This window comes from Malus domestica, chromosome 12, assembly GCF_042453785.1.
Source record: "Malus domestica chromosome 12, GDT2T_hap1".
Classification (NCBI taxonomy): domain Eukaryota; kingdom Viridiplantae; phylum Streptophyta; class Magnoliopsida; order Rosales; family Rosaceae; genus Malus; species Malus domestica.
In genome coordinates, this window is record NC_091672.1 from 24719450 (window position 1) to 24738150 (window position 18701).

An 18701-nucleotide genomic window follows, 5' to 3' on the forward strand; every position below is an offset into this window, starting at 1 on the left:
TTTTTATAGAGGCGCGCAGTTCGTTTCAAAGCACACTTGAATTTTCGCTCGCAGAAACTCCCTTCTTGCACTTCTAAGATCTTAATCTGTCTGACCTCTTCTTTCTTCAACACCTTTGAAAATGTCTGGACCCTCCGACCGTCGTTTTGATTTGAACCTTGATGAAGAGGTAGTCCCGTCTTCTCCAGATAACATATGGCGCCCATCCTTCATATCCCTTACTGGTCCTCTTACCGTTGGGGATTCGGTGATGAAGAATGATATGACCGCTGCGGTGGTGGCCCGGAACCTTGTCACTCCCAAAGATAACAGACTACTTTCCAGGCGGTCTGATGAGTTGGCTGTTAAGGAGTCTTTGGCTCTTAGTGTGCAGTGTGCGGGTTCTGTGTCCAACATGACCCAACGCCTATTTGCTCGAACCCGTCAAGTTGAATCGTTGGCGGCTGAAGTGATGAGTCTCAAACAGGAGATTAGAGGGCTTAAGCATGAGAATAAACAGTTGCACAAGCTCGCACACAACTATGCCACAAACATGAAGAGGAAAATTGACCAGATGCAGGAATCTGATGGTCAGATTTTACTTGATCATCAGAGGTTTGTGGGTTTGTTCCAGCAGCATTTACCTTCGTCTTCTGGGGCTGTACCGACTGCTGAGGCTTCAAACAACCAACCTCCGACGCCTTCTCTTCCTGGAGCTCTGCTGAGTTGTGAGGCGCAACCCGATCGTCCTTGAATATCCCCTGTTGTAATTTTGATTTGATATATTTTTTTTTTTAATTTATATATAATGCAAATTTATGTAAAATTTCCAGAAAAATAAATAAAATGGACCTTTTATTTCTCTCTATGCGTTTTTTTATTTTTTATTATTATTATTATTATTTATTATATTTATTATTTTTACAATTTTTTTTTTCTTTCTGCACATGGTGCCCATGCACCATCAGAAACTTTTGATCTGCCATGGGGCTGTACCCCATCTTTGATCCATCATTCCTCTTTTTTCACGTGGTGCCAGATGCACCACCACCTTTTTTTTTTTTTTTTTTTTCTTTTCTATAAATTAGGATGGTGGGATAGGGAATTTGCAGGGATGAAGCCGAGCAAGGAGGACGGAGAAGATGGTGCTTCGAGCTTCACGACCGGCTAGTCGTTTGACGGCGGTCGTTGAAGTCGTTGGCAGCTGCGAGGCCAGAGACGGAGGAGGACAGGGCAGCTGTGATGGACAGAGACGCCATGGCAGGACCTCGATGAGTTTTAAGATACTGGTGCAGGTACTGGCGAGGTGATTTTGACGAGAAAAGCATGAAGAGGGCGTTGAGCACCATGGGCCTGCAATCCTTAAGGTTGATCTCGTAGTCCTTGAGCTCTTGTTCAGGCATGACGGGATCCGCTGCGGTCTTTTTATCGGCAATAAAGTTCTTTGCCTCATAAAACAGCTCAGAACGCGATAGAAGAGTTACGAACAAAGCACAATGTGCAACTGTAGGTGTCTTGATGCAGTTGAAGTAAAACTTCCCTTCCTCGACCATGCGTGCTGCAACGCAAGCATGAAGGACAGCAGCATAGGTGATTTCATCGATCTGTGTACTCGTTTCCTTCTCCATTTGGCAGAATAAATCTACTCCGATCTTTCCTTGTCCGTGTAAGCTGTACCCAGTTATCATCACTGTCCACGAAACAAGATCTCTGTACTTCAACCTGGCAAAAACTTTTGCAGCTGATTTGATAAATCCCGACTTGACATACATGTCCACAAGAGCATTCAGAACGGTGAGATTCATTCGAATACCATGTCGCAGCAAGAATCCACGAGTCTCTTTGCCATGTTTACCTGCAGACATTCTTGCGCATGCTGGGAGAACACTAGAGACCGAGAGCGGATCAGGTTTCACCCCGTCTCCAACCATCTGCCTAAACAGCTTAAGACCCTCATTGAAGCATCCCCTCTTCACATTGGCACGAATCATTTCTGTGCAAGAAATGACATCTTTCTCCGGCATTTGGTTGAAAACTGCCCAAGCTTCGTCGACACAGCCACAGTCCATGTACATTTTCAAGAGGGTATTGCTCACCAACACATCATACCCCAATCCACGTTCCTTGGCAACCCTGTGGACTTTTGTTCCATCAATCAACGATCTCAACATGCCACAGGCACCAGCCGCCGTCGCCACAGCCACAGAATCTATCTGTGCTCCGGACTCCACCATTCTCTCAAACACATGAACCGCCTTGCCGGGTTTACCTTCCGCAATGTACAGCCTGGCCAGCATTGTCCATGAAACATAGTCCTTAACCAGGGATTTGTCAAACGGCCATTTCGCGGAGTCCGCGCTGTCGAGGCGACCGTACAACTCAATGAGAGCAGCAACCACGTACCGGTCACCAGAGCAGCCGAGCTTGTGAGCGTGGGCATGGAGTTGCTTGCCGAGCTCGGAGTCGAGAATCACGCTGCTGGCGCTGACGTTGCTGATGCTGTCGATACCGAATCAAATGTTGCTGAGCAGGAGAAGCACACAACCTTCGAACCCAAGACCCTCCACCTGAGCGGAGCATGGAAGCCAGTTGTGGTGTAGTGACGGTGGTGTTCGCAGATCGGGGGAGCGGAATATGAAATACGTAAGTTGCATGAACCGACGTTCTCTGGAAGCAAGTACCTGGGTATACTTCTTCCATCCAATGCATTCCTTGCCATAGATGCGGTGACAGCATCACTGAACTGAATCAATGCCTGGAAGCCTGCTGTTTTTTCCAAAAGTAGCAATCTTGTGCACAAAGCCGAAAGCAGAGAACACCAAGTGAATAACATCAATGCTCACATCGCCAGCTTCAACACCCTCAATGGTTACCAACAAGACATTTCCGGGCACATCTCCCGGACTTTTGTTATTGACAATTTCGTGTCTATTTGAATACTGAATGTACACGGTTTTACCACGGACCTGCGCAGGCTCCGAGGATGAAGCATAATACGAAACCATATTGATGGCCTGGTTTAGGTCCGAGAATTCGACGAAGGCCTGATTGCGATTGGCGCCGACATTACACTTAGTGTTGACGATCTTGCCGAAAGGTTTGCAGAGCTCGATCAACTCCTCCTCGGCGCACTCCCACGGGAGGTTATGGAGGTGGAGCACCTTCGACGGCGTCTGCGTGTACCGGAACTGCGGCGTCCCCGATGTCGACATAGGGCAGGGATTGGGTCGGCCAAGTTGGGAATTGGGAGTTAGGGTTTGGGGAAGAGAGAGATTAGAGAGGGATTGGGGTGTTTGGCCGTCGAGAAAGTGTAATGGAGGGGCTTTGGGCCTGAGCCTGGATTTGGGCTTTGAGAGCTGGGCCTAGGCCTAGGCCTGGAGGGAGAGGAATCTGCATTACAGCATGCTTAACACATTTATGTGTTTAAGAAGTGATGGGCTTTGGCGAGACTGGGCCTTTTGCTGACATTTTGCTTTCTTTTCTTTTTTTTTCTTTTTTTTTTTTTCGAAGAAACTGTAATTTAATTTTGTACAAAGAAAATTGCAAATTTTCTTAACAAAATAAATTTGTAATGAAATTGACCTTCTTTAATAAAACATTTATTCTTTTGATTTTGATGTGACTGAACTCGAAAAATTGAATATTCGAGCTGCCTACGTACTCCTCCAAAGAAGAGATCAAGTCGTAACGTAGTTCAAATACATACATATATATTTTTTTGGTATTTTCTTTTTTTGTGCCGTTTGCAGTTTTAACTCATGCAGGCAAGGAGTGTTGGTGTCGTTCGCAGTTTCAACTCGTGCAGACAAGGAGCATTTGGTGCCGTGTTGCAGTTTCAGCTCGTGCAGGCAATGAGCGTTTGGTGCCGTGTTGCAGTTTCAGCTCGTGCAGGCAAGGAGCGTTGGTGTTGCCTTTTATGCTCGTGCAGACTAGGAGCTTAGTGCCGTTTGCAGTTTCAACTCGTGCAGACAAGGAGCATTTGGTGTCGTTTGCAGTTTCAACTCGTGCAGACAAGGAGCATTGGTGTCGTTTGCAGTTTCAACTCGTGCAGACAAGGAGCATTGGTGTCGTTTGCAGTTTTCAACTCGTGCAGACAAGGAGCATTTGGTGCCGTTTGCAGTTTCAACTCGTGCAGGCAATGAGCATTTGGTGCCGTTTGCAGTTTCAACTCGTGCAGGCAAAGAGCATTTGGTGCAGGCGAGGAGCCTCGTGTCCTACAGTTTAGGCTCGTGCGGACAAAGAGCTTTGTGAATTTGTCAAACGATCCGGGATAGTTGTTCCTCGCAATTTTCATAGCAAGGAGTCTTGACCGAGTGATTGAAGAAGTCTTCAGGAAAGAAATCACGCATCGTGATGGGGATGGACGATCTATGTGTCGAAATTTCATCATTTTCAACACGTTCACGTTGCTTTGAAGGTTGACAAGAGCTGCTTTGCCCCCTTTCCGATTGGCGGACTTGTGGAGGAGACGTATGCTTCTTGTGCAATTTCTTAGGAGTGACTTGAGACCATCCTTCAACTTTGCTTGTCTTGGAGGATGCCCCCAGCGGTTGAGGTGAAAACTTTGAGTCGGAAGAGCCAGAAGTGAAGGTGGTATAGTTTGACTTCACCACATCGTCAAGATCTAGCTCGATGATTCCTTTCTGAGCCAGCTTCATGATGAGATCTTTCAGCACGAAACATTTTTCTGTCGGATGACTGATGAAGCGGTGGAATTTACAGTATCTTGGACTGTCGGTACGATTTATCTCTTCCGGCCGTCTGCACTCAGGCAAACTGATCACCTTCTTGTCTAACAGGTCATCCAGCATGGCAACCACATCAGAGTCGGGGAATGGATAAGTCTTCTCCTCAAGCTCATTCAAAGTGTGTCTACGCATCTCTTGATCATGAAAAGCTTCGTTTTGAATCGCCTTGCCTCGTGTAGGGATTTTGACGGGAGCTGTGTTGACTGTCATTGCTTCTTTGGTGGATTTCCACGTAGCCTTCTCCACCTTTGGCCCAAGAACTTTGTCGTTCTTGTAGTCGGCGATCGGTTCCTTCTTCCCATGATGGGCGATGCTCAACTCCATGTCATGGGCGCGAGTGGCCAATTCCTCGAAAGTCTGTGGTTTAATGCCTTGAAGGATGTATTGCAAACCCCATTGCATGCCTTGGATGCACATCTCGATTGAAGAGGTTTCCGAGAGCCTGTCTTTACAGTCGAGGCTTAGAGTGCGCCATCTGTTGATGTAGTCAATGACTGGCTCGTCCTTCCACTGCTTTGTGCTCGTTAGCTCTAGCATGCTCACAGTGCGGCGGGTGCTGTAGAAGCGGTTGAGGAATTCCCGCTCTAATTGCTCCCAGCTGTTGATGGACTCAGGCTCTAGGTCCGTGTACCACTCAAAGGCATTTCCTTTCAGCGAGCGCACAAACTGCTTGGCGAGGTAGTCCCATTCGGTTCCTGCGTTGTTGCAGGTTTCAACGAAGTGGGCAACGTGCTGTTTCGGGTTTCCCTTTCCATCAAATTGCATGAACTTTGGTGGTTGATAACCCATCGGCATCCTTAAGGCGTCGATCTTCTTTGAATACGGCTTTGAGTACAACCCGGAGGTATATGAGCTCCCTTCGTACTGTGCCTTGATGGTGTTGGTGATCATCTCTTGCAGCTGCTGGATAGAAAGAGATCCCATGAGTGCCGTTGCTTGGTCTGGTTTCGGCTTCCCATCGATTTTCTTCACCGGGGGTTCTTCGTCTCCGCCAGCTCCTCCCTTTAGTGGATCATTCTCTGGGTCGGGTTTCTCGCTGTCCTGCGCCTCCAGTCGGTTGACTAATGCCGCGATTTGCAAGTCTTTTTCTTCCACAGTTCGAGTTAGTCTTGCGATTGCTTCATTCATTTGAGCAAGCTGTTCCTCGACTGAAGTTGCTCCAGCGGTCATGACTTGCATGGCTGAACTGCCGATTGAATCGTCATCGGAGAGCATGGATTCGGAGTATTCCCTTGGTCTTTCCCCCCTTGGTGCCCTTAGTGAGGCTAAGGTGATCATAGGCTCGTGCCTGGGGTACTCTCGTTCCCCTGGCAGAGTTGATGCAGAGGTGAAAGAGGTGGCAGAAGTAGCTTTTGCTTTGCTTCGAGTCGTGATACCCAACGTGACACCACTTGCGACGAGGGCGCCTTTGTTCTTTGCGCCGGTTATGGGAACAGCTTGAGCCTTCCTTGAAGCCATTAATTTTGGAAGTGTGCTCGAATTTCTTGAACGGAGAAAGAGATGAGAGGTAGAGATGGTCCCACTGGGCGTGCCAATTTGTGAACACGGAAAATTCCTGAAACGAAAGAGACAAGAACGACGTGCACAAACAAATATTTGTATTTGATGATTTTGGGTTACAATCTCTCTTCTATTTGATCCTCTGATTCGATCTCCGTAAGGTGTTGATTGGTGGGTGTTTCGTTGATCCAAGGGCCGTCGAGGCTTGATCTTGGATGAACTGTTGGAAGTTTCTTCAAAGGGCCGTGGGCTTGATCTTTGAAGGTGGATTTGAGTGGATCTTCAAAGGGGCTTTTGGGCTTGATCTTTGAAGAACAGTGACAAACGGATCTCCAAGGGCTTTTTGGGCTTGATCTTGAAGAACAGTGATGAACAGATCTTCAAGGGCTTTTGGGCTTGATCTTGAAGAACGGTTGGATGTGTGGATTTGTCGACGTTGTTGATCCAAATGGCCGTTGGGGCTTGATCTTGGATGAACGGATGATGAACGATGGTGCTTTCTTCAAGGGCCGTCGGGGCTTGATCTTGAATTGGTGGATGGTTGATCCAAGGGCCGTCGGGGCTTGATCTTGGAAGAACGAAGAACGAAGAACACTTTCTTCAAGGGCCGTCGGGGCTTGATCTTGAAGGTGGACGATTGTTGATCCAAGGGCCGTCGGGCTTGATCTTGGAAGAACGATGAACGAAGAACGCTTTCTTGATTCTTCGGGAACCTGGATGCTTGAGAGCTTCGGAGTTTCAGAGCTTCAGAGCTTCAAGAGTTTTGCCTAATGATTTTTTGGTTTCTTTAAATGAATGAAATAGGCTTGTATTTATAGAAATTTCCAAGGCCTAATTTTGAATATAATATTCCAGATGAAATAAGTCGTTTCTGCCAGGTGTTGACACGTGTCCTATTTGATGACTTTTCCAACTCATTTCAATTTTCGTTGAGTCACACGCTACGTGTAAAATTTATGTAATACATGAGCGTTGACACTTTGATTTACCGGTCAACATTTATTTATGAAATTTCGATGTCTACAGTCATAATACAATTAATTGGAAATTTATAAATAAAAAATCACCAATTGTATTATGATAATGTGTATTGGGCCGTATTCCTGACACACTGCAAAATCTCTTCTTAAGAAGCTTGTAGTTCATTTCATTTTTAGAGCATGCTTCCTTGCACCCTATGTTCCCAATCTCAAATCATTTCCACCAATATGCTTATATAAAATCAGCGTTTCTCCCTTATTGTTTTACAAGAGACAGTGGCTTTTTCCTGGTCACATTCAACGGATTATGAATATTGCAGGCCTTAAGATTGTCACATCATAATATCATGTATAATTTAATATCAAACATAATATAATATGGACCCTAAGCTATCCAAAATAACCACCTGAACCAATCGGACGTATAATTTGTTATAATATAGGATGTTTAATCATGAAGATTACCTACAAGTTGATTGATTGTATGTGCTTGTTTTTTCTATAGGGGAAATATTTGGCGACCGTCAGTTCCTTCTATGACGTAACCAAATACGTAATTTGCTTTATACTTAATCAATCCATGTAATTTTCTTGACGATGGTTAATTTACAATATCTTTTGTAATGTAGTTACATTATGCATAACATCTTACCTTCATAATGAATATGACGTTTATAACGAAAATTTACCTTGCTACAGTAACAACAATGTCATCATATGTTACTAACTATAACACTACCATTATTATGTAACGTTGCACAATGAACTTTGAGGGTTCTCATTTAATTTTGTTAAAACAAAGGGTAAAAATGCCCGTGTCTTAAGAAGGATATATCAACATTTTTAATTTTGTCTTAAGGGGAAAAAATACTCAAACAATCTACCTATAAAAAGAAAAAAAAAAAGTACATATCAATATTTTTTTTTTTAAGATGATCAACTAGTGACTTCGTTATGGCAGACCGTTTTTTCGGAACTAGACATACTCACAAAGACCAATTGTTAAAGTTAATAGTCAAGTTCAATACTAAAGTTAGGACCAAGAGGTATTCTTTTTCTTCAAAACACTATTTAAGCGTTCTATATATATATATATATATATATATATATTTTGTGGCTATGAAAGTGAGTTTTGATGGAAACCATTTGGTAATATAGCTCGTTAAGGGTAGAAGAGCTACCTAGGTGTCACTGTATGGAAGTATGATCCGTCTTTAAATAATTTATTAATTAAGGTTATATTTCTTTTCTTATGATGAAAGGTAATTACGTTGAAAAGACAGGAATCATTATCTATCTAATTTTCTTGATTAAAATACAAAGGTACGTGCAGCACATAAGTCACCCCCTCAAGAAGCAGCCAGGAGGGCAAAGAGGATTGACCCGGGAACCTTCTGTGAAATTATGTGTGCCTTGTGTAGAAAGTTGGTGAGAACGATTAGTAATTGTTTATGAAGATAAAATAATGATTAATAACTCTTAATTAATAATTTTACTTTATAATAATCATCTGTTTTTTCTACTATTTTATGCGTAATTTGTCATTACATTGTCACCCACCAATATATAATGATGGATTAGGACTTCTTTATAGCAAATCAAACCCATAGAGAAAAGTCTTCAAACCCTCTTAAAATTATTCATCAGAAAAGAAAAAGATGATGCAATCTGATATGAACTTTCAGACCTTGTGGCCATACCTGAATGTAACAAATTCAGCTTTGGATACAAATGAATACACTGAGCAGATGGGGAGCTCTGAATTTTCTTCGATTTTCATGGCATCGGACGAATTTTCAGAAACTTCTTTTCCATTTTCAACCATGTTTTCTGGTGAATTTAAACAGCTTGCAGATTGTGATAATCTCCTGCAAGTCACATCGATGGCGGTAGAGGAATTTCCGATAGAGTTGGGAGGATTCGAGACAAATTATTTGATCGGTGAGATTGAAAATATGTATGCCTCATGTTTGGAAGGCAGTGAGGGAAGCAATACTCTTCCTTCACAGCAATTTTCTGGTGAAGGAAATGATGTGTGGAGTCCAAACTCTTTTGCGACATCTGAGGCATCCTCCGTGGATGTGACATCCGTCCAACAATCAATAACCCTGCCGAGAGACGAGATGGAAATCGACAACGAAGTGAGTATTCGCCATCTGCTCAAGGCGTTCGGCGAGGCAATGGAGATGGGGCAGAGGGAGCTGGAGGAGGTGATCATGAGATGCCTTGCGGAGAAAGTAAACCCACTTGGTCAATCTCTTGAGCGCCTTGCATTCTACTTATGTCAAGGAGTGGTTGATAATCAGCAGGGAGACTATTTGAAACAAGAATCCTGCAAGAATTTTGAGGCCGCTTTCAACTTGTTCTACCAAATCTTCCCTTTTGGGAGATTTGCTCACTACGCAGCAAACACCGCAATCCTCGAGGCTGTCCCGGAGGATGTCGAGACGGTTCATGTAGTGGAATTTGATATCGGTGAAGGGGTTCAATTGTCTCAGCTGATTGAGTCTGTGGCAAAGAGAAATAAAACACTTGAAGTGACAGCAATTAAATGGGATGTGGAAGAGAGTGATGAGGCTGCTCCTCCACAGTGGAGATTCAAGGAGACAAAAAGGCAACTCCAACATCATGCAAGGTCTTTCGGGGTAAACTTGAAGGTGGAGGAGATCGCGATTGAGGATTTGGTGAGCGAAATCAAGAAGGCGAACAAGAGAGGTGGAAGGAGAGAATTTCTAGCCTTCAATTCTATGGTAGGGCTTCCTCATATGAGGAGGAGAAGAAGCAGAGGACTTCTCGTGGAATTCTTAAGGCTAGCTAAGGATTTGTTAGCCAATTCGGCAAGAGGTATCATAACTTTCGGTGACGGAGATGCTTGTGTGAAAAGGGGAAATGACTCGAGTTTCAACTCCTCCTTCGACGCTAATGTTGTGCACTACAAAGCCTTGTTAGAGTCTCTTGAATCGAGCTTCCCGACCCATCTAGGAGAGGCCAGGATTGTGATGGAGTTGATGTTTGTTGCACCGTATGTATCTTCTCACGCATGGTTCGAGAAGTGGAACGAAGCAAGAGAAGGTGGAAATCTTCAGCCCTGGTTCGGGCTGGAGGGTAGGAGAGTGAGCAGGGAAATGTTAATGGAGGCCAAAGAAATTGTGGGAGCAGATAGCTCGTATGGAGTGAGAGTAGGAGGAGAGAATGGGAATGAGATGACTTTGGAATGGAATTCAACTCCGTTGGTTAGAGTTGAAACCTGGACAAACAGAAGCTAGATAGACATGGATTTTTTTTTTTTTTTTTTTTTGTACTCTTTCTTCAAATTTTTGTACAGCAAATGTTTAGACTGCTGGAGGTTACCATAAGACGTTTTTGAACAGATTCATTACGTTTGATGTTAGAAAAAAAGATCAAGTAAGTTGGTGGATTATTTGGAATATAAATTTCACGTTATGACCCTCGTAAAACTTACTACCATAAAAAATTTTTATCAAGACTTACTAAGTTTCAACACCTAAAATGTTAGTGTGACAGTACCTGAATCGATAACTCGCTTCCATTTGCTCAACTTTTTCACATGACCTGCGTTGTCGGCTTGGGTCCCACCACAGTTGCTCTCCAAGTGCACGCACAGTGAACTTGCCTTGACCTCCCAAAAGGGTGTCTTACACGGCGGGCCCTCCCCTTCACGACTGCACCTGCCCTCTCCTACCAGCAGGTCCGACCCGGGAGGGGTCAATTTCCTCCAAAGTCAGGCATGCCAAGTTAATAACTCAACTTTCAAAAGCGATGACATAACCTAAATTTTACCACTCGGGTCTTGTAACGGTACAGAGAAAGCGAATCGAAAAATTCAACCGAAAACGAAGGAAAAAAGACATAAAATTGACCATCATGTTCTATATCATTATTGGCAAAATAAACAACCAACATTAGAAAGTATAACCAGATGGACCTGGACCTGAAATCGGCAGGTACATAACGAAGTTCGAACAATCGGTGCTACTCTAAAGTCTAGACATATAATTGAGTACATATAAAACTCCGTTTGCTGCTTGTATTAAACTTAAAAGTCAAATGAGAAGGGGTTCGCATCCTAAAGATTGCATTCCAGTTTTGATTGATAAGATCATCAACCGAAATGCCTACTTGAAGTAAATGGAGATTTGCGGGATATCAATGTCGTTCTCTTCTTCATCTTCGCAAGCCACCACCACATCAAAGTGCTTCCTATTTGGAGGTAGTTCTGCCTTCGCAATACTCGTAGCCAAGTCCACCATGGTCCTGTCCATGCGCTCCTTGTGCTTCGGGAACATGCTGTTAAAGAGCAGGCAACTTCCATAGGAGATGCTGTACGCGCTTAGGCCCTGGTCTTCGAGCCACTTGAGGAGCTGCTTTAAAGTTGGGTTGTCCCTTATAATCCACCTATCCCATACTGTCCACTTCATATCTTGGTGCTTGATGACTTTAGGAGGAACTGGTTCAGCCATGGAGAACAGAGGAAGGGAGAGATTGGCAAAGGTGTTTCGGTAGTCCTCAACCGTGTGCCCTCCATCCAGAACCTTGTACAGCTCCAAGCAGACAAGGCCAGTTGCCAGAGCAGTAGCTGTTGCAATCGCAGGAATGATTCTTCCTGCAATGAATTTGGCTTTCAGCTTGTCGACTTCACCAATGCCATAGTTCCTCGCCCTCATGTTTGCAAATCCAGCTATCAGGTCCATATGATAGTTTGTGTCATCGTCCTGCATCAAAACATATGAAAAGCGCCATATCAGTTGCGGATTCATGATTCTGAGGGAAAATGAGAAAGGAAAAAGAAAGTCGCCTCCTGTAAACTTTGAACTTTCACATACCTTTGGCTCTAATTCAAATGGATACAGTACCATCATATAACAAGCAGTTATCTTAGGATATAGCACTCAGCAACAAATCCCTCCCCAACATCAATAACATTGCTTATAAATATGCTAAACGCACACCTAACGAGTAACGATGTAACAATGTCAAATTGTTACAGTTGTGTTGCTAATTGCTTATAAATATTTAAGTTGATTTCCTTTTTAGGGCGGGGTATAATTAGTTCTGCAAGATTTAACCGTCATGTACTTCAGTACTTCAACAGACCATGCAGAAGACCTAACAAGTTTGGGAGATGCTAGCACCCTTATTCGAAATTTCTTATACAATGCTTATTATCTGCATGTTTCAAAAAAGAACTTTATACTTGCACATGTACTGTGGTTGCCCTCAAAGGTAGCTCCAACATTTTACCATGCATGGACGTCACTCTATCTCAGAAGTCGCAAGTCTGAGATGAATAAATGAATACGATGTCTAGAGATAATTTCTACGTAATGAGAAAAGGCTGAAAAACAAACCTTCTCAAACTGAATCGGGTTCATCTTGAAGCCTGGTGGCAGCCGCTCCTTGCATTTTTCTAACTTCACAACTAACTCATTGATAACTGCAGCATCATCAATCGATGCTGGTAAGACGCTTGTAGATTTTTCATCAGTCTCAATCTTCACATCTTTCTTAGGCTGAAAATCTGGTACTATCACCTTGTTAACAGCATCAGCAAACTTTGTACGAGACTTTACCCAATCAGGAATTGGAATGTTGAATGTCTCTGCTCTTAGTATGGATGCTGCCATTAAAAACTGAAGGTGGCTGAGATCATCAACTGAGAACTGCAGTGGGCGAGGAAAACGCTTGGGGGCAGACCAAAATGGTGTCCCGCTACTGGTTGTAGCATCCTCAGGAAAAGTATATGTTAACTGCTTCACACGGTTGACAAAGTAGTCCTCAAATCTGTTTCCATTAAGAACAATTGATTAGACACAGGAAAGAATATTATGATTAAACGAAAATTTAAAAAAAAAATTGATAAACAAGAACTGTACTTTAGACGGGCCCAGTTTATGCAATCTTGAAACGTCTCACATCTCTCCTTGTCAAGGCATTCAATGACACTTTCCAAGTTGTTCCTGGCCTGAGCATCACCAGCATTCTTCATTGCAGCAGTGTATTCTTGAGGATTGGTCAGGTAGGCATTTACTTCAGCTGGCACCTTCTCAAGTAGACCCTCAAACTCAGATCGGGCCCAGGTCAAGCAGTGGTCAATGTTGTGAGGGAATGAATGGACTGTGCACATGGGTGCTTGCTTTTCAGGTGGGTCCCGCGATGCTCCATAATTTTCAGTAAGGTGAGGAATGACCATCTGCGTGTTGCACTTGGCACCTAGTGTTCCTGATTCCAAAAGGGGCTTCTGGAAATACAAGCATCTCTGATCAATGTAAAGCCTTGCATTCACATTGTCCAGAGCATTGATAACAACATCCAAATTCTCCCAAAAAGTATCATCAAACACATTTTCAGTATCCGGGCTTGCACGATTCTGGAGTGCTTCAACGTTCAGATGACCATTTATCAACGTAGCAGCAGAGGCAGCTACTGTTGATTTAGCCTGCCCAATGTTCCAATCTCGGAAGAGAAATTGCCTGCTAAGGTTACTCTTCTCAATAACATCATCATCTGTAATTGTTAACTTCCCTTCTTTACCACAAGACACACCCATCAATGCTAAATTCTTCAAAAACTCACATCCTAGTGCACCAGATCCGACAGTGAACACTTTTGCATCCTCCAGCTTTTTCTGGAGCTTGGCTCCGAATACTGAAATTTGTGCATCATATCGGCTGTTCAAAGGCTTCAAATCATTAGGATCCAAGGTCCCTGACGGAAGGGATTCAACTGAATCGAAGTAGAAAAACTGTCCACAAGGCAAGGAAAAACAAGTCTTAAATTATAATGATACAAACGCAAACCTAGTGGAATAGGTAAAGATTCAAAACCAAAAAGCAGTGTGATCATTCTTGCAAAGAATATTCAAGTTTGGTTTGAGAAATTACCTGGAAAAGAGGATGGAACTTAGCAGAACAGGCCTTCACAACTTCTTGTCCAACAATACCACCAAACATAGCAGCCATGGGATTTAGCACAGCTCTAGCACCAAATGCAAAATGACGAAGAATCTTGTGGTCAATCTCCTCAAGCTTCCCATCTTCTGAGCTATCATTGATGTTAGTTACCAAAGATATGAATTTTGTAGCATCATCCTCAGATCCAGCAACAGGGAAACGCCCCAACTCTGAGATGAACTTATCTAGTGCCTGAAAGGCCAAGTGTAGGAGAGGTGGGCGATCAAACTTGGAGAAGTCAATTAGAAGGAAGTCGCCATGATCCTTGAGTGCTTCTCGCAAAGGCTTAAAGTTCAACACCTTGGGTTGCTTCACCTGTGTGACTATACCCCCTTTCTCATACGCAGCATAATTGGTAGTGTCCTCCTCGATTGTGAATGAGTAGGGTCTTGCATTCTTAACCTTCCTCGGCTTTCCATCATTCAACTCAGTCATTCCATGGACTTCGGTGAACACAACTAAATCCCCATCCTGGAACTCAAGCCTCTCATCATCAACGCATGCTATGAGAGCGGGGTTGTCATTACTAATCGATGCAATTATGCCTGTATGTGGATCCTCACCATCAACATCAAGAACAGTGAACTCAGGGCCAAAGTCACAAAACACACTGCCAAAAAGGCCTCGTACTTCTGATTTTATAAAAGATATGGGAGGCTTATGATTATGGCAGTAGTCATCGAATTCAATTGCTTTCTCCAAGCTAATATCAGTGAAAACTACAGCCTGCAGAAATTGAAATACAAAGCTAAACACAGTTGTCTACTGAATAATTAAAGCATATAAAACATAAAAATACAGAGAAATATAAACACAGCTTCAAAACTTGACAGGAAAATTCACTTGGAATCCAGCTTAATAACAATATCAGTACTTGTTTATCCAAATGCACCTCTTCCCAATATTAAAAGAAAGTCCACCTATTACTGTTTGTTAGTAGATAAAACACAACTCTACAGGAAGAAAACCATTCACACTATGATAATTGAAAGAAAAAAATAAATAAATAAACTTCACAAGTGACATTGTTAAAAATGAGCAAATAGTCTAATAAGATACACCTTGTGTTTTTAGGCAAGGAGAATATATGATTTTAAGAACATTGTTTCACTTGATTTCACCACAATCCTCTAAAATATAAGCTAGCCAAAAAACTGCTGTAACACAGGAAAACAGAAACACCATTCTGGCTCCAATAATTGGAAAGGCTTTGAACTTCTAAAGAAACATTGACAGAAAGAGAGAGAATACTCAAACATATTCCTCATGTTCATAAGCAAGCAAAACAAATATGATAATCAAGAACACTGATTTCCCCCGATTATAAAAATGTAAATACGAAACTGGATTTAACCACAGGCCTCTAAATTAAAAGTTAGCAATATCAAGCCATCGTGCAACAAAAGAAGTAACAAAGAGACGAAGGGTCACCTGGAAATCAGAGAGTTTCTCTTTTGTCAATTCAGTTGTTATGGTCGAAATGAGAACGGCGTTGTTTAGTTCTTGTAATTTTTGGACACAGGCAAGGGCCCGATTCTTTCCAACATCATCCTCAGAAAAGAAGAAGTTGCTTGACAAGTCCCACAACTCAACAACTCCATCATCATGTAAGGTCACAGACTTGACACCGGCAAGAACAAGGTTTTTAGCTGCAACAAATATAAATCTCATAAACCACAGAATTACCAATTATTTGTACCACCATAATTTCTATGACAAACGAACTGGGAAGTGATTAGCAAAGTGCTCTCTTCGAGCTCCTTATTATAGGATACAAAAACAGTGAATCATTTCACAGTTTTCTCATGCATGATCGGGTTATGCATGTCTAACCTAAAAATGGAAAACACAATTCCATAAATAAAGAAATGACATTTATATCTTTCCCTTTATTATTCTCAGTTATTATAAGAACAATTAAATTCCCGATAGCTATAAAACATCTCCATATCATCCAAAAGAACAACGTTTTTCACATACCAATCTCAGCGCCGAGGCCCTGCATTCCAGAGACGAGAATGTTGGAGGCAAAGAGCCGGCGCATGGTCTCCCTTCCATAAACCGCCAGCTGCCGACTGTGGAGATCTTCATCGATATCGTTCGAGCTCCCGTTGCCCAATGCCATGATCGGCAATTCGTCGACGCTGCTACTGTTGTTGCTGTTGTTGTTAAAAGTGGTGGTGTTATTGTTTTCGTTGCTCTTAGAACCGTCCGTATCCGCAGCTCCGCGAAGCTTCTTGATCGGAGATTCCGTGGCTTCGTTTACTACAACCTCTCCGCCCACTGCTTCTCTCTTTCTAGGAAGCATATAGTGCGATGAACTGCCGAAACACCAAAATCTCATTTTTATCAGTAATCAGTCTCAAATTCCAAACTCTAAAACCAAACCCTAACACAATCTCCGATTAATTACACAATAAATATTATTATATCATTTTAAACGAAAACTAAACCCTAAAACCACAAGATCGATTCAAACGCCGCCGGATTTCAGCTTATTGAATTTATTTCACCGAACAAAAAAAAAAGCACCAGAACAAAATCAAAATTTTCCTTCGTATACTTTTCTCGAGACAAACGGAAAGTAAAAAAGCTAAACAGTGATCTACAATCAATCGATTCACAAACTGAATACATAGATCGATTCGATGCGATAAAGCGAAAAGAAAAGCATGCGGGTGAAGCAAAGAAGATACCGAGACGAACTGTGGCGAAGAAGCGACGGTGACAATTGGAGAGAGAGAGAGAGAGGAAGCGTCGATTGCAGGTTTTCGTTAGGGTTTCTTGTTGCTTCAGCTGCAGAGAGATGCGATGGTCCTGAGGTCGCGGTTCATCTCTCTTTGTAGAGAGACAGAGACAGAGAGTGAAACAGGTGGGCCGAGAAAGGTGGACTTGGATTGGGGTAAAGGGAAATGATGTCCTTCCGGGTCTGTTTGGGCGCGGGGTTTAGTGTAATCTCCTCAGGGATAGTGCTGGGATAATGTCGTACTGTCGTTTTTTTTTTCTTGTTAACAAACAGATAAATGTATTTGAAATTGTCGGTGTTGGAATTCAATTGAACCGACTGAAGCGATTTTGCGTTTACCAATTTGTTTTTGCTTCGTCATTGTTTCTTGGTAATCACGGATAAATATTTATGTTTAATACTTGAAGATATATTGTTGAATTCAACAACTTTTTGAAGGGATTAAGCAAATCTGATTTTATATTTAACAACAAATCAAACTTATTTCTATGCTTTTAGGGTTCTGAAATTCAAAAATTTAGAATATTACGAAGTAACTTAAATTTTGACTAGTTAAAAGAATTTTATGAGGTTAATACGACACGATTCCACATAACACGTTAACTTAATAAGAAACTGACGATAAGCTTCAATTTTATGTGGTGCTAATGGCCATTGCACAACTTCAGTAAGTCTACTCGAATTATGCAACACATATTGATATGGTCCATCTCTAAATGTTCATTATTCACTCACAAATCAATCAAGATATAGTCTTTAGTTTGTAGCAGTCACGAGTATTCTTCATTATAAATAATAGGTATAGTTGTCAACTTGATACAGAGCAAATACTTTGAAATTTAATCTGTTTATGTTCGGTATCAGTTGTCTATCAGCATTGTTCGTTTTGCACATTTTTTTGTTTTTTTTCATTTTGTGTCGGACTGTGCTTGTCGTTGATTTTTTTCTTAAATGGAGTCGCACTGAAGTAGTCGCGCCGACGACTGTTTGGAAACATACTGAACCCGCATCGCGTCACGACCTCAATCTGCAGCCACACCTGGATCCATCTCCGCCGCACCGCACTTGACTTCTGCAACCATTAAACCACGATCCGCTGCTGCACACCCCGCCTGTAATTCCTTCTGCACCAGAGACGACATCCATCGAACCCACCACACCGCATCACACCTGTCTTGTCCTTTGCGATCTGACTTGATGAATCACCACGGACCCGCCACCATCCTCTGAATCGGAACTCGTTGGCACCACCACCATTGCATCTTGTTGGCGAAAGACGAGATGACCCATTTGAACTTGCACGACCTGTTTGAAACCACACCCGTACGCTCTTATCTGACTTGCCCCCACCAATGAAAAAGGAACAAGGAACAAAGATACGGAAAAAGGACGCAGAGAAAATGAAAAAGAAAAGAAAAGGAAAGGAAAATAAAAGAACTTGACTGTTTTAGGCCCACACAGGCAAGGACAAAGGCCTTTTTTATTTTTGGTAAATCCTTTCCGTAGAAGAGAACAAAATTTTATTCTAACAACAATTTACAAAGCAAAGGCCCGTATACACAAACAAAACAAACAGGGGCCACCCAAGCTAACCTAAAAGAACCCAAACGAGGGCCCAAAGCTAGATGCAGAACAAAAGAAAATTCTAAATACCTCCTACCACCACCGTTGTGTACATGGTGAAAAATTGGATCGTTTGTTTGTTTGGTATTACAGTTGGGATATGGAAAATGAAAATCTTGTCCTCTTAGTGACGGGATCCATACTCCCAACATCT

At 42.5% G+C, this 18701-nt stretch overlaps 2 protein-coding genes and 1 pseudogene across 2 annotated transcripts; 1 reads left to right on the top strand and 2 right to left on the bottom strand.

Annotated features, from left to right (window-relative positions):
• Nucleotides 1-1136: 1136 nt before the first annotated feature.
• Nucleotides 1137-3463, bottom strand: LOC114820028 (pentatricopeptide repeat-containing protein DOT4, chloroplastic-like; annotated as a pseudogene).
• Nucleotides 3464-8865: 5402 nt separating this feature from the next.
• Nucleotides 8866-10473, top strand: LOC103430536 (protein NODULATION SIGNALING PATHWAY 2-like). The gene has a single exon (XM_008368684.2). It carries the CDS (start codon nucleotides 8866-8868, stop codon nucleotides 10471-10473), a length of 1608 nt encoding a protein of 535 aa, XP_008366906.2.
• A 601-nt stretch (nucleotides 10474-11074) lies between these two features.
• LOC103430424 (ubiquitin-activating enzyme E1 1-like) lies at nucleotides 11075-17168 on the bottom strand. Its single transcript, XM_008368561.4, has 7 exons — nucleotides 16875-17168; nucleotides 16159-16499; nucleotides 15610-15827; nucleotides 14110-14904; nucleotides 13102-13970; nucleotides 12577-13009; nucleotides 11075-11940 (listed from the first exon to the last, which is right to left on the bottom strand). The coding sequence occupies exons 2-7, from the start codon at nucleotides 16484-16486 to the stop codon at nucleotides 11344-11346; spliced, it is 3240 nt and encodes a 1079-aa protein (XP_008366783.2). The 5' UTR covers nucleotides 16487-16499; nucleotides 16875-17168; the 3' UTR covers nucleotides 11075-11343.
• Between the last annotated feature and the right edge of the window lie 1533 nt (nucleotides 17169-18701).

Excerpts from the sequence above, each read along its gene's own strand:
- LOC103430536 (XM_008368684.2), top strand. The coding sequence starts at position 8,866 with ATGATGCAATCTGATATGAACTTTCAGACCTTGTGGCCATACCTGAAT.
- LOC103430424 (XM_008368561.4), bottom strand. The coding sequence starts at position 16,486 with ATGCTTCCTAGAAAGAGAGAAGCAGTGGGCGGAGAGGTTGTAGTAAAC. Across the intron at positions 15,828-16,158 it reads GGGCCTCGGCGCTGAGATTG|CTAAAAACCTTGTTCTTGCC; the intron begins GTATGTGAAAAA and ends TATTTGTTGCAG. Across the intron at positions 13,010-13,101 it reads ATAAACTGGGCCCGTCTAAA|ATTTGAGGACTACTTTGTCA; the intron begins GTACAGTTCTTG and ends TAATGGAAACAG.